The sequence below is a fragment of the Xenopus tropicalis genome, chromosome 6, assembly GCF_000004195.4.
Source record: "Xenopus tropicalis strain Nigerian chromosome 6, UCB_Xtro_10.0, whole genome shotgun sequence".
In the NCBI taxonomy this organism is placed as follows: Eukaryota; Metazoa; Chordata; class Amphibia; order Anura; family Pipidae; genus Xenopus; species Xenopus tropicalis.
Window position 1 is genome coordinate 86,750,018 of NC_030682.2, and position 15,438 is coordinate 86,765,455.

The following is a 15,438-nucleotide window of genomic DNA, read 5'->3' on the forward strand; positions in this document are numbered from 1 at the left end:
CTAAACTGACGGATTAGGTCCTGTAGTAGGTAATTTAGATACCAGCTTGTGTGGTAAAACTGGCAAATAATGTGCTTATTAAGTCTAAGGTTGAACAGGTAGATGTCAGTATTTCCCTAGCAACATTGCTTGGGATACATTTTAGCATGCTCTAAAAAAAAATTGGGATCAATGGCTAAAAGCAAAATAACATGACACATAGATAAACAGACTTCTAACTTTAATTATAAACATTTTATTGGAAAAAAACAAAATGTACATCTGAATATCTGAACAAAATCCTAAGTATACATAAGTGCAAATATATTCTCTCCTTAAAGCAATTGTGTGATTATACACAGTTCAATTACATAGTCAAAAAATACTGTGGTAAAAAAACACCTAACCTATGTAACATCACAGTTCTAAAATACTGCTAAAGATTTCTATATACAATTTTTGATCTAATACTTTCGTTGGTATCGTGAACCACAAGTGCATACTGTCTCTGTCTCATCTTGACTTTGCTGAGTTTATTTTATAATCTGCAGCTTTTTTTCTAGTGGAATGGTTTACATTTGTATGTATTAATTATTTTGTTCTCCTTTTTTCCCCTTTGTATAACGAGTACAACTCACATGGGCCAGAGAGCACTACTACACTGTAACATCTATTCTGACAGCAAGGTCAGTGGTGATTATCATAGCTTATCTACCAAGAGGTTGAGATTTATTGTATAGGTTAAGTGTAGGGAAATAGTCAAGAAAATACTACTTATATGGAATCCATGGCAGATAAAGGCCAGCATATTAGAAATCCTTGATGTGGAAATACATTGGAAATACAGTATTTAACAATTGTAACCCACAAGTTCTCTATACTTTAATCTCAGTTATTACAACACTCTGATGCTAGGGGCCAAAAACAAATGCCCTCTCTGCTCTTCCCTGAAACCGATGAAATGGCCTGTAAGACACATGCAGGTTGTTGAGGGAATACTGCTTTTTTTATTGCAAAGGTTGTTTAGAATGAAAAAAAAAGCATTACTAAAGATTAGCACTGTCCAACCACTTTTTCGTGGACTATCGTGGAAGGTCAGCTAAACTCCAGACCCAGATATTCATGGGCCAAGTTCTACTGAAAACTATTATGTCCTACCGCCATTTGAAAAATCCAACAGTATACTATTTAAAATCACAGTTTAAAACTTAATCCAGTGAACTGGGAATCATGGCACAACTTAAAACATTATTTTGTATTTAGCCATGGATGTGACATTGTTTCTTAGGGGACATTGTTTCTTAGGGGAACAAGGTCTCTAATTCAAACATTCCACAATGGCAAAATCATTGTTGCAGGACTATTATCATTACCCTGAATATGGTTAATTTTGAACATCACACCTTCACTATTTTGTAAATTGGTGCTTACTTTTAGATGTTGCTAAAAGTAAGTAGTCACCAGTGTAAAGGATTTATCAAAGAATACTGCAACACTGCAAATATTAACACTGAATTATGTTTTTATGTAAAAACTATTATTAAGCTTTTTTATTTTCTCCAGAAAATGCTATTTAATAGATTGTACCTATAATTATATGATTTACACTACAGCTCACAATTGTGGGGGCAAAAATATTTCAAACCCAATTTTTTTGGAAAGAGGAGGCGACGCTATAAGTCTTAAATGTTTAATTCTACAAATATTAACAGCTCCTTGGGCACTGCAGCAAAACTGAGGATGAGGGTCTAAGGTAAAAATATACAGTATATCTAATAAAGGATATACAGTATATTTAAAGGATGCCCAACCTTGACCATCTAGTTGCTGTTAAACTACCAGAATGTACCTAAATCTGTCAGTTAATTCTGGGAGCCAGTGGACTACAAGCTGTCCCAGATATATATAATAAATCTAACAACTGTTGAACAACTTATCATTTGCTTTTATCCTCATTTTTCCCTCTTAATGGCCCTAAATTTCTGGGGGGGCCAAGAAAAATGCATACTCTTTCATACCATAAAACTGAATTGAACATGGGAAATTACTCCAGCAAATGTCAATATTTTTCACTGGCTACATGTAGAATATTTGCTAATGCAGAATAAAGAGGCAATAAAGAAGCTAAAAAAAGAGCACAATACCTGTAACTGCAAATGCCATCATTGACTTTTATATTATTAAACAGAAAGATACAAATAAGGGGTATTCTCCCCACTCATCTAGAAAAACAGCAAAGATTAGAGTAGGGGGGGGTTAAAAGGGGAAATCAAGTTTCACCTATCACCTAAAAATACTAACTCCCTGTTGCCTTGAAGACAAAATTATGAAATTGCTGTGAAACTGTGAATTTTTTTCCCAAAAAGTATGGTAAATATGAAATCACAAAGAATTTAACAATGATATGTTGTATATTTAAAAAAACATATAGGATAATGGACAACGGGAAAACAAAGCTCTCTGTGGTGTAAATGAAACAATATGGACATAATGCTGCACAAACAAAACACAACAGAGTACCCTTATTCTTGACAAGTCAACAAGTGCTATCTGGGCCACATTGTGTGTGTGTGTGTGTGTGTATATATATATATATATATATATATACAAACACTCAAAAGGTGCATAGAGAAACAAAAATATATATAATTAGAAAAATAGCTTAGAGCTCAATATTTTAAGTAAACCAAAATACATCATTTAATGGCCACCTTTTTAGTCCCCTCAGCATGACCTTCAAGGTCACGCTGAGGTGACTGGCAAGTTGGCCATTATATAAAATACTTTGGTTTATTTAGAATGCTGTAGGACCATTTTTCTTTGTAACTACTAGTAACGTGAACTCAAAAGGTCATATAGAGGTGACTGAAATGTTGGACATTAAAAAAACACCTTTGAGTCCATAATACTCTCTCTCTTTCTCTCTCTCTCTCTCTCTATATATATATACAATTGCTGATAGAAGCTGCTCTCACAGGTCTTATGAAGCAAATAAAGGGGCCGATTCACTAAAGGTCGATAAAATGAGCGCTATTTATAGCATGCGTTAAAAATTTTATTGCTTTTTTTGTCACTAAAAGCACACGTGTCATAATTAAGAAGCGATGTTCTTTGCGTTATTTAACTCGCGATGACTGATTTTACAAGATATTTTAATGCATGCGCGATAATTTCCGCCACGTGCGAAATATAGCACGCCATATTAGTGCACACTATTACGCACATAGCAGTTACTTTCTGAAAACTACTGTTCTGAAAATTACCATTTCCCTGCAAACTGGAGGATGCATCACTCTAGGGCCAACACATACTTGAAAAAATCCCACTGCAAAGTTCATATTGTGTTGCCAAAAGTTCACGAACCGCAATTTTCTTAAAGTACCGCCTACCCCAAGTAGTTGTTAATATTCACACAGACTAATGCGATATTTAGCGCTAGCGTTAGTACTATTTCTATTTGCTAATTAACGCAATGCGTTAGAAATAACGCTTTGCGATAATGCATTTTTTTCCGCATGCGATATGTGGATTAACGCATGCGAAATTGCTTTGATGCATCGGTACTTATTTATCGCATGCTTTTTAAAACAAAAAAACATGCAATAAGCGTTATTGACCTTTAGTGAATCAGCCCCAAAGTGTTCGGCTGTAGCACCAGCCTTTCTCAAAGTTGAGAGAAGTTTGAGAAAGGCTGGTGCTACAGTTCACTTTCTTCAATAAAACACTTTATTTGCTTTATAAGACCTGTGAGAGCGGCTTCTATCAGCAATTGTATTTACCTTATTTTGTTGAAGACTGCACCCAGGCACATTATCTCTCTATTGACATAAGTGCCAGCAACCCTTACTTAATATATATATATATATATATGGTATTGTAATAATGAATTACCAAAAAAAACAAAATTAGATAGCCCAGGTGCATCCAATGAAATGTATATCCATACAGCCAATTACATGCAAAAAACGAGAGAGACCATATATTTAACAATGGGCAAACTGAGAATTCACCAAAACCATAAATGCTTTTGGCTATGTGTATTTAGAAACATAAGAATTTAACACTATTGAGGTGACATTTTTCCAGTGCTTTTCCCTTTGGAGGCAGCAAAAATGAAAGAGAATAACACTAAGAACAGAGAATATGCAGACAGTATTTGGAAATTAAAGGGTTTTTTACTTACTACTGGAGGAACTATGCCACAAAGTGCATTGCCATTTAGCAAGTTTAAGAGATTTTTAAAACCTTCCTAGTACGGGACCTGTTATCCAGAATGCTCGGACCTGTGGCTTTCCGGATAAGTTTACGAAGAAAAAATCATTTAAACAATCAATAAGCCCAATAGGATTGTTTAGCCTACAACAGGGTTAAGCAAATACAAGGTATTGTTTCAGAGAAAAAGAAAATCAAATTTAAAAATTAGAATTGTTTGATTAAAATGAAATCTATTGGAGATGACTATCCTGTAAACATTCTGGATGACGTGTTTCCGAATAATGGATCCCATACCTTTACCCTAATTCCAGAGGCTTGTAACTGCACATCCCTTGCCTTCCATTCTGGACTTTTTGAGCCACAATTAAAAGTAAGGAAAAAAGTCGTTATTTCTCCATAGCGGATATAGTGGTCGCTTATTCATGCCAAATTTTCCAGGGTTTGCAACATCATGGAGAAACCAAGTACATAAGTTTCAGGGATAAAAATATATATATATTTTAAATTCACATTATTGGTTAAGTATTTTAGTTATCATCATCTTAAGAATCGTAGGGTTTAGCTGAATAAGCAATCATAGGCTTTTAGGTTTTATGTGTCCACTCACAGATCTTCTACCTCTCTGACTGATCAACCCACACACCCAGTTTGTTGGATACTGTAAGATGTGGACCATCATTTGCATTGATCAACTTTTGGCTAATAGTACTGACAGCTGAGGGAGGTCCAGCCTCATTCACTTTCTAGTCTGTTGATGCTGCATTCACATGTACTAATGGGAAGCATACACCACAGCAATTGAATTTTGACGGGATTGTAGGGCGATTACTTTCCTTTTGAGGGGCTCATACAGACAATCCAAAATGAGAAGGTTCTAAGTCTCTATATGTGGACAACATAATTCTTGCACAAATTGTCTGGAAATAACATGCATTTATAATCCCACCATATAACTCAGGCCTAAGCAATCATTTGTCAGATTTTTCAAAGGCTGTTGGGGTTAAATCCTAAAGGTTTTGGCTGTGTGATCATTAATATCACTATATCTCTGTTGTTTTAAATTGTACAATGTCTATAGATATACACTGTGTGCAGAGAATGAATAAGTTCATTAAAGTTTGTTTTTTATGTGGGAGGAAAAGGACAGATTCAAATTCTGGTCTAAGTGCAGTTTTGCCACATAAATACAGGACTTTTTTTTTCTACTACTACAGCTTCACACAATTACCAATTGAAATGATGTGTGATTGGGAGGGGGGCTCATACAAAATCACAATACCAACTTAACTTGATTAAAAAAAATGTTGATTCAATCTGAGTCCAAACATTAACAAGTACACTTAAAAATATAACAGACAACAACAACGTTATTGTGAACGCCACCCATGAAGGAGTTGCTAAACTACAGTACAAAGCATCTTGTTTTGCAGCTGCCCATAGTAACAGGGGATGCTGGGATTTGTAGTAGAGCAACAACAGGAAATCCATAGTTTAACAAGGCACGTTATAAAGAGTTCCTCTGCCGCCTTCTTACAGAATTGGCCAACTGCATACAAACTGTAAACATACCTAATGTTATTATTATCCCCACGGTAGCTGAGCAGTCCTGCGGGTTCTGAAGGGCCAGAAGAGAGTACATTATAAAGGAAGGTGTGCGTGTCCCGTGTTGCGCGAACCGCTGGGTGCTTGTACAACAGGGCGGAACTTATCTGCGTCTAACGCGGAACTTATCTGCGTCTCGCTGTCAACTGAGCGCTCACTGTCGCGCATTGTGTTTGCTGCTCCCTGGCTCCTCACATCACGCAGGGCTTTATATCCTGGCAAACACTTTGATGGTGATGGTGGTGATAATAGGAGCTAGTGGCAGACGGGTGAAAAGATGAAATCCCGTTAAAATTAAGAACGAAATCTTTCCTGTCGCACACTGGAGAGGAGTGGTGTTGGTACCGGGGCAGTCCCACTGCAACAGAGAGGCATAATAGATTATTACAGTTCAGTGGTGCATAGTTATTTTGCGGTGTGTCGTACAGATGACTTATATTTCCATATAGCTATGAAATTAAATAGTCTGAGACACATTAACAAAGATCCGTATAACATTCAATCCTGTATTAATCCGGAATCGAGCTATATTTTCCATCCTGCATTTTTGAAAACAGTTCAACCTGTGTTCGTAATAAAGAAAATGTCAGTCTGTACGAATTGGGAAATGGGGATCATTTGGATCTCCACTACCCGATTCAAGGGGAAATCCCAGTTTGCTTTGAGAACTGGACAGTATTTCCGTCTGAATTAAAGCGAATTTTAAAGAAAATGGCAAACACAAGCAGTCCACGATCTCTAAAGAGATGCAGGCCTGCATTTTTCTTTCATTAGTAATGGAAAAATAACGGACTTCATGAATATCATTTTATTTAACATATGTATACGCCTACAATTCATTAGTACATTACATTAACACTGCAGAAACAGACTGGTATAGATATAGAATATACAGAGTATCTATGATTGGTGAAGTTGGTCTCCAGAAGGTTTATAGGCAACAGATGAACATGGACAAATGAATGTTTGATGGATAGATGATGATGATTAGATATATAGAAATGAAGATAGATGATGATCAGGTAGATAAATAGATAGATGCTAGATAGATAGATGATAGATATCACCTCAACAGATTAGCTAGAGATCATTTATGTTAACAAACTGCCAGGAAGATAACAGATCATTATATAGATGATATATTGCAAAACACATGAAGTAACTTACTAAATATGTGGTATTGTGGAAGTATAGTGTAACATTAACATACATATAAAGTAAAACACACCCACAGATAACTGGAGTGAAATTCTTGCAATTAACTGCATCTGTAGAAAGCAAATTACAATTGATATAGAATGGATAAATTGTTTATGTGAAAACGTATCCATTGCAGAACAAAATATGAACTAAATGGAGCCCTTTGCAATATACAGACAGCGGTGCACAGTAGTGGCAAAGGAAGCGACTACGCCTTTCCTGTCGCAAGCGTCTATCTACACAACAGGTGCAACACCCTCTTTCCATCAGTAGGCTGACTTGAGTCTGTACGCGATGTATTTAGACTTGAAGTGTGTGGGCAGTTTTCTCAACTATTTGACTAAGGGGTATTCGGTAGAACATGGAACATTTTACCATTGACCTTTATCACAAAGAGTTGAAGGAGTTCGATTAATGGGTTAAAAATTAGTTGTTTTATGACAGCAATCAATGAATGCATGAATAATATATCTGTTTATTACGATTTAAGGAAAACTAATTTATGTCAAAGAAAATATATATATATATATAACGTCACTAAAGATTTCAAAAAGGTAAAAGAGAAATAAAATGTAGTTTTTTTGGCATTAGTGTTTAAGGGAGTCTTAACCCAAAATAACTTTATGCCTCATGCCAGAAATGTTAATTCTAAGCAACTTTCCAGTGTGCATGAATTACAAATTTGTCATGGTGTTAAAGGTATTTGTAAATATCATATTAAAAGCATTACCTATCTGGCCGTTTTATTCTCTGCCTAGTTGGGTCTGACTTTTTATACAATAAAGCAAAAGGCAGCTGATTAACCTGTAAGAAGCATCCAAGGCGTTGTGGGAATTGGAGACTTGGCTGATGGAAAACTGTCTTCTGCAATAATTCTACATTGCTTCAAGAGACAGAACCGGCAGTGCAGAAAGCCACAGAAAAATGCTGCTTCAAATTCAGATTACATTTACCAATAACTTTTAAACCACTGAAATGTTTTAATAAATGCATAATGGAGAGCAACATTTTTCTTTTATTAAGCATAGGTATTTCTGGGTTTACATTCCCTTTAAAGCTGTAGATATTTAAAGATCAGTAAATGTCTTTACCAGTTTAAGAGAACATTTTCCTTCCAGATGATACCTGAGTTCCTTTATTCAGTCAGCCCTTCTTGTAAGTATGTACACCACAACACTTTCCAAATTTCGTTTTTATGATCGGGATTTAATCAGTTTCCAGGATTTAACAACGTGAGAAAATATGTGTTTCTCGACCTCAGCAAGGAAAGCTCTCTGGTTCTAATCTAACCCTGTGCTGGAAAGATGAAAGCAACCCTAAGCCACACGGATCTGGGCAGCTAGTGGAATTACAAGTCGCTGGTATTTTATATAAAATAAAGAATGCAATTGCTTCAAACGGCACCTTCAAATTCTGATTACTTTCATGAGGCGCATTAAACATTTACAGACACCTCGTTATATCATTAATGTTTAATACCCAAACATGTTCCGTCTTAAAGGTGTAACCCCTGCTACAAGTAAAATGTAAACATGACTTTAACGAGCTTTCTGCCTCTTAATTAAAGCTTAGAATTTTGTTTTCGTTTTTAATCGAAACCAGGATTAAATAGCAATAACTGGGCTGATGAAATGTGATATATTTATATATAGTCGGTGTATAACGGATTGCTGGTTTTTATCCACGAGGTCCCACGATTAGACCATTACATGCATAGAATACTTTACATCTGTCTCCTGTTATTTTAACCTGCAATCTCTACTTTATTTAACCAAGTCCTACGAATACAAACGATGTTAACACTGTTCCTAATTCAGGGTCTGAAAACTCGAAAATTAAATTGTAATCGAACGTAAATCGAATCGATCAAATTGTAAATTAACTTTATAATGTACTTTAATTACAAAATGGCAGTTGTATTAAGTTTAAGTTATTTAAATGTGTAATTGCTTTGACAGCAGTCTCACCCTGTCCCTTGTTGTTTTCTGCACTGGTAGTTCTCATCTCTGAAGAAGTACTCAAGGTATTATGAGTAGTCTTGGCAGGAGGAAAGTTGTATTCTGCTACATTGTTTCAAGAGGCAGACCCAGTACAAAAGGAACATACAATTACTGCTTTCTTTACAGTTAATAACATAATGCTAAAACCACAAATTTTTTTAATAAAGGTATATTGGAAAGTTGCTTAGAATTTCTTTTTTTTTAATTACCCACAATTTTATATTTTGGTTTATATCCCGTAAAGTGTGTGAACTTAATCTGTAATAATGGAAGATCAGTCTACCAATGAGCTTGTGGGAGAGCATGTAAAAGAAATGCGTTCTTTTGTGTCCTTCTATAAATTATGCAGGTTTTTCAAATAATTCCTTGTCCTTTACTTTCCCTTTACTTGCCATAGCCTTGCTGCAGTCAGTGCATGACTCTGACAAGGAAACAACACGCATTTCCTTTGACACCAGTATATATGAAGCCCCAGGAATTGGTTATTCTATTTGCAAATAAAAAGCAAACGGTATTTGTATCAATGCTGGGGCAATAAATGGACAAATGGTTACTATAAAAATCCTTATTATTAGTTATTATGATAACAACAAAGCGTATTCCTTCCTCCCAAAACCATTTATCATTTATCATTTATAGAAAGACGTTTATTTGTACACACACAAAGCAAATTCTGAATAATGAAATTCTAGTTGCCATATAAAACGCACATATAAATAGAAAAATCTGTCAATTTAAGAAGAGAAGTTACCGTACCAATGAACTGAATAATTACTCTTTTTTCAGCCATTGGTCAACGGTTCTCCTCTGGATTTGCTACCTGTGAGGAATAGTGTGGAATAAACTATTGATCAGTGTGCTGGGGAATTTACCTGGATCCACTGGCTATAAATTCTAGACCATACCGGATTTCCAAAAGGGACCTTTATCTCCCATATGTTTACCTGCGTGTTCTCATAAGTGGTCGTGCGTATTTTAAAATAATATTTTGACACGTCCCGACATTCACCTACTGCTTAACGTAAATCCGTATGTAAAATATCTCTAGTTTATCTAAAAATAGAAAACGTAAAAATATTTTGAAATCATAGACATAGCCCCTCCCCCCACATTTAACACACACACATATACAGTAGCAGGCACACACTATTCCAGAACAAATAAAAATTTGTAAACAATGGTCCAGTTCCCCCTCTTCCCCCCCCCCCCATAACACAGTTTTAGCTGACCCAAAACACCATCAGGTATAGCCTGAACTAAACCTCCCTCCAGGAAATGTGCAAGAGCTGGAAGTACCAAGCTGACACTGTAAAGGGGAGAAGGCAGGAGATGCCTGATAAGAAATCAATTTGTGTAGGACAATGGAATAAGTGCCAGGGATTCATTTTCCTGTGCCCCATGCCTGGAGATGCCATCATCTTGACTTTAGAAATAAAAATTATGCCCATTATGATTTCGTTCCTTTAGGGACTGTGAATGAGAATAGTGGAAAAAGGAAATATATTTAATGTACCAGCCGTATAATAAGGAAAAGAATAGAAAACGAAGAGAAATTGCAAGGGCACGGAGCAGGCCAGTAAAAGTCCCACAAGCAGGAGAGATCTGTTCCAGATAAAACAGCCCCGGATTATTGTGAGATCATGGAATTGCCTTTCTATGGGGGATAGATGTGCAGATAAGGACTCCTGTCTGACAAGGCTGCGAGTGATTGGCAGCTCTCTGGGGCTGGATAAATAGCACAGGCAGGGAGTTGCTTGTTGAAATTCCCATAAAACTGAACAAGCGGTTGCTCTCATGTGGGTTAAGTCAGGCTCAGATCCTCTCCGGTGTGGTCCAGCCTAGACTGCCTGTGTTTGCTTAACCCCCGGGACCCGCATTTAAAGGACGATTTACAAAGCTGTACAAATCCAGCATTTTCTACTCTGCTCAAGGCCTCTGCATTTTACTGTGACTGTGTGCTAAATATTACCTCCCTTTGTCAATCAGTTGTATACTTGCCCTGTCCAGGGAGTTCATTTTAAATCTACTTGTGTTCTATAGAATAGAATACATATCATCTTGTGATAAAAGACAGAACATCATTTTCTACCCCTCTACACACTTTTTGCCTCTTTATCTCTTCCCATTCTAGTTTCTCCGCACACCTCCTCGAAAACATGATATATCCATTTGCATACAGAAAAAAACGTCCCTTATATTTTTAATCATATAAAACAAACAAAATACAAATTATTTTAAATAACAGAATGCAGGTTTATCATACTTCTATGAGTAGTACATGTAATTTGCAAGTGTCTGCTCCATAAAGTGGGGATGAAAGGGATGAGGCCTTTGAAGTAATAAGTCTGAATAAGAGTATTTATATAAAGCAGTGGTGCCACTCAGTAGTCCTGCTGTCAGTAAGGCAGCTGGTTGTAGCTAGTGGCAGAAAACAAGGCATAAATCCAAGCTACATATTAGCGCTGATAAATGAGCGCAGTGCAGCCCCCAGAGACATATTTGCTCTGCTGTTACACACGACCTCCCCCTGGAACCGTTCAGCTTCACAGCTCTTTTACTTATCCTGTCACTTAACAGCAGCACTAAAGGACTTTGGCTACCCAGGGAAAACTGGGACCAGCAAGTGTGACCAATAACATATTAATAGTGGTGGTCCAGGGGATAATAGTGCAAGCTTGTCTGTACAACACATTACAATTGTGAAGTAAAAATGTTTGGATCCAGACTAATAAAAGTGTCCGTTGTGGGCTAGTTATTTTAATTTACTGGAAAGAATATAAAACAACACATTTAGTTTAACAGCTTGATCAAAATAAGAAATATACCCCACAAGGAGATAGTTTTGTTCACAGATAGAGACCAGAGGATAGAGATTAAATAATAATAATAATAAAAAAAAATATATAATGCATATAAATCTTAAAGGGCCAGAAACAGCAAAAAACAAAACTTGATACTCATTTATAGTTCATATCTGTCTCTTAAGCAACTGCAAATAAAACAGTGACTGTCAGCAACATCCTTGTTATATATATATATATATACATACAAGCCCTGTATACAGTTTATCTTTGTGTTTTACAAAAGAAGACCATTTAGCCCTATTAAAGCATGCTGGGTAGCTCGCAAAACTAGGTAACATATTCAAAAGTGTATTTTATAGCTCCTTATAAAAAAATGCATCATTTTATAATGAAGGGTAACAGTAGAGCATATTTAAATAAATTGTATAGCTTTCATATTCTTGGGTTTATTTGCCCTTTATATTACAAGCTCTTGTGAGCAGGGCCCTTCTAATCCTGTTTTTATTCTGTAAGCCATATTTGTGGAATTTTTAAAAGTGCCCTTTTTTTTTTTTTTTTTTTTTTACAAATCTATAACAAAATAAACACATATATATGGTGCTATAGAAATGAATGCTGATTAATTTAAGAACAAGGCCTGAAGTATGGGCTTTGCATTTTGTTTTTAACATATAGGATATATATATATATATAAGCTGTACATGCCACGCTATATTTTCTGTACATTTTCAATAACTTATACAAGGAAGAAGTGGACACAATAAGAATCAGAGAAAAAAAAGGAGACAGAATTTCTGTCGCTGAACATAAACAATTTATTGCCATAAAACTAAGCAATTCTAGGGCAACTTGACTGCTATATATATTTACAGCTTAAAAAATAGCCACGTTAAGTGAACCGTTCCAGAAGACCTTCAGCTCTAAATAAATGCGGAGTACACATTCTGACTCAGGACTGCTCTGCATTGCTATAGGCACAAATGGCCCTTTCTCTAGGCGCTGATTACATTTGCTGGTGAATATTTTTCTCTTACACTTATGTAAAAACCTAAATGCCCTGCATATGGAAAGCAGAGATCATTGTCTCTGTAGCATATTGGAAAAGGGGGTACGATTCTGCGGCCTTCCAGTTGTTGTTAAACTGCCTCGCATAGCCACTCTTTTATAAAAACAGACATTAGGGCTTTCCAAAGTTTGGCATCAGTAACTTGGAGCATTCCGCACAGTATAATACTGAGTACGTACCTGATAGATCCTCCCGGGGGTTCTGGTGGAGGTAACTCTGTTCTAGGGAGTATGGCGACACGCCTGTGTGGATACCAGCAGAGGCACCGTTGCTGGGGGGCATAGGCTGTTGCTTCAGGTAAGGAGATGCCCCTGAAGATGCCCAGTGAGCCGTGGGGCTTGTGTAAGGAGAATGGCATTCCATAGCGCTGGCCATGGCAGGGGAAGAGGGAACCGGGCTGCTGCTGCTGTCTGGGCCATAATCCCCACTGGAGGACACGGGGCAGCTGGCCATGTAAGTAGAACCAGGATTGGGAGACATGTGTGGAACATGGTGGCCCCCAGCCAAGCCATCGTAGCCACCAGCCATAGAGTTTGACATCATGTCTAGGTTGTAGCCATTACTATGACAGGTCAGAGATGCAGGTGGGGCCTGGAAATCAAAGCCTTGGGGCAAGATGGAAGTGCTGAAGCCAATGCCGTTCATCATCCTGTACATGGGTTTCAGGGCTTGACATTTTCTTCTAAAGCCTCTAGGTCTGCGGCGAAAAGAGCCTTCCTCAAACATAAACTCACTAGCAGGGTCAATTGTCCAGTAGTGGCCTTTGCCCGGCCTGCCAAGCCCTTTGGGCAGTTTAATAAAGCACTCGTTTAGGGAAAGGTTGTGGCGCACAGAGTTCTTCCAGCCCTGGTAGGAGCCCCTGAAAAAGGGGAATCGGGCCTGCAGGAACTGGTAGATCTCGCTGAGGGTGAGCCTTTTGGTTGGAGAGCTCTGTATGGCCATGACTATCAGGGCGATATAGGAGTAAGGTGGCTTTTCTGGGCGCCGGAGACCTGAATTTGGCTTCTTGTTCTTAGAAGAGGAAGAGGAGGAGGAGGTGGTGTCCATGGCTGTGGATTGCTGGCTCATCAATGCGCTCTGTAGAGTCCCTGTGGCGGGGTTGGTTCTGATAGGAGCAGCTGAAGGATCTAAGTGTTGGCTCGGCTTCTCTGTGGTCATCTGGGAGTTAAAGGAATGTCTCCCTACATACACACTGGAACTCACACAAGCACACTATGACACTCACACAGAAACGCGCTGGCACTCACATTGGCACACAGCTATGCAGGCGCACTTGGTGATAGGTAGGACGCCCAAATCCCACATTCGAGGCTTCTTGGATACTGACAGTCCTATTTCCTTCTTCTCGGCAGGATGGGCATTACTCCTAGAGATCAAGTCCAAGTACTGAGGAGGGAGAGTGGCACTAAGGGCACAGAAGGCACCCACTGCTGGAATTCGCACAAGTCCGCATAACTCCCACTCACGCAAGCAGCTAGTGCGCCTTCCAACTCCCAGACCATGGGCAATCAGTATCCTGCTTATATTCCGGCTGGCTGAGAGGGACTCAGAGTTAGAGAGTGCTCTGCTGTATCCCCCAGCCGGTAGCCATCTCCCCGCTTCTTCTAACCCAGTAAAAGAAAGCTCAGGTTGTGCGTAAAAGCCACATTAGCCAAACAGAACTCGACCACCTATCAGTTTTCTAAATCGTTGCACTGTCTTTTTCCTTTCCTGCGCTGGACCCCCCTGAATTCATCTGAGCAACACACAGCGGTGAAAGGACCACCCCTTCCATCTGGCCCTTGTCCACTCGTCATCTGGGCAGGAATTGCTGCGTCCAATCCCACTCTAATACACGCAATTGCACCATTTATCAAACGCATTTAGACGTTTCAATCAACACAGCCACACGCTAGCTGTGCCAGACACCAAGCTACAGAGCCGGACTGCCCCTGGCCTGGGGTTCCGAGGCATAGGAATGTACAGTGTGATGGAATACCGCAGTAAACCATGGAATCTCACTATGGTGTATTCTGTGTGAATTGGGACAAACCCAGGGCAGCAGTTCCATGGGAAGAGGAAGTGGGACGGACACTCATGGCTACAGCACATCTGCACCGCTATCTGCTCACATTCCCATTATTAATACTGTGTTTAGATGGGTCACCGTGCGGTTCTGTGCAATAGCAGATACAAAGCGTCACACCTGGAAATGCTTGTTCAGGGCTTTAACGCCATACAGACAACTATACAGTAAGGGAGAATATGGTGCTAATATAAGCTGTATTTATCAAAGCGAGAAATGCCACACATGCGAGTACAGTTGAGAGTATTCTGGGAGTAGTTACTTTCTGTAGCCTGTGGGTAAAATGTGACAAAATCGATCAACACCGAAAACTGTTTTGCAGAATAAGAAAACAATGCTTCAGTTGCACTTTTTTAATTATTAATTACTAATGTATATCTGCAATCTGCTTAAAATAACATTTGGTGAGGACTTCTCTAGCTAACTTTGAAATATGCAAGCAATTTTTGTACCTAAAAATTCTAATAAAGGAATGTTATGTGTCTTTACCTACTGAATTATTCTGCT

The 15,438-nt window shown here is 38.2% G+C and overlaps 1 protein-coding gene across 1 annotated transcript; it reads right to left on the bottom strand.

Moving 5' to 3' along the window:
* Positions 1 to 215: 215 nt before the first annotated feature.
* On the bottom strand, positions 216 to 14,448 carry foxf2 (forkhead box F2). Its single transcript, NM_001100232.1, is given in 2 exon segments — positions 216 to 6,154; positions 13,046 to 14,448. Coding segments are annotated over 2 exon segments (1,146 nt in total). The 5' UTR covers positions 14,025 to 14,448; the 3' UTR covers positions 216 to 5,987.
* Positions 14,449 to 15,438: the final 990 nt, after the last annotated feature.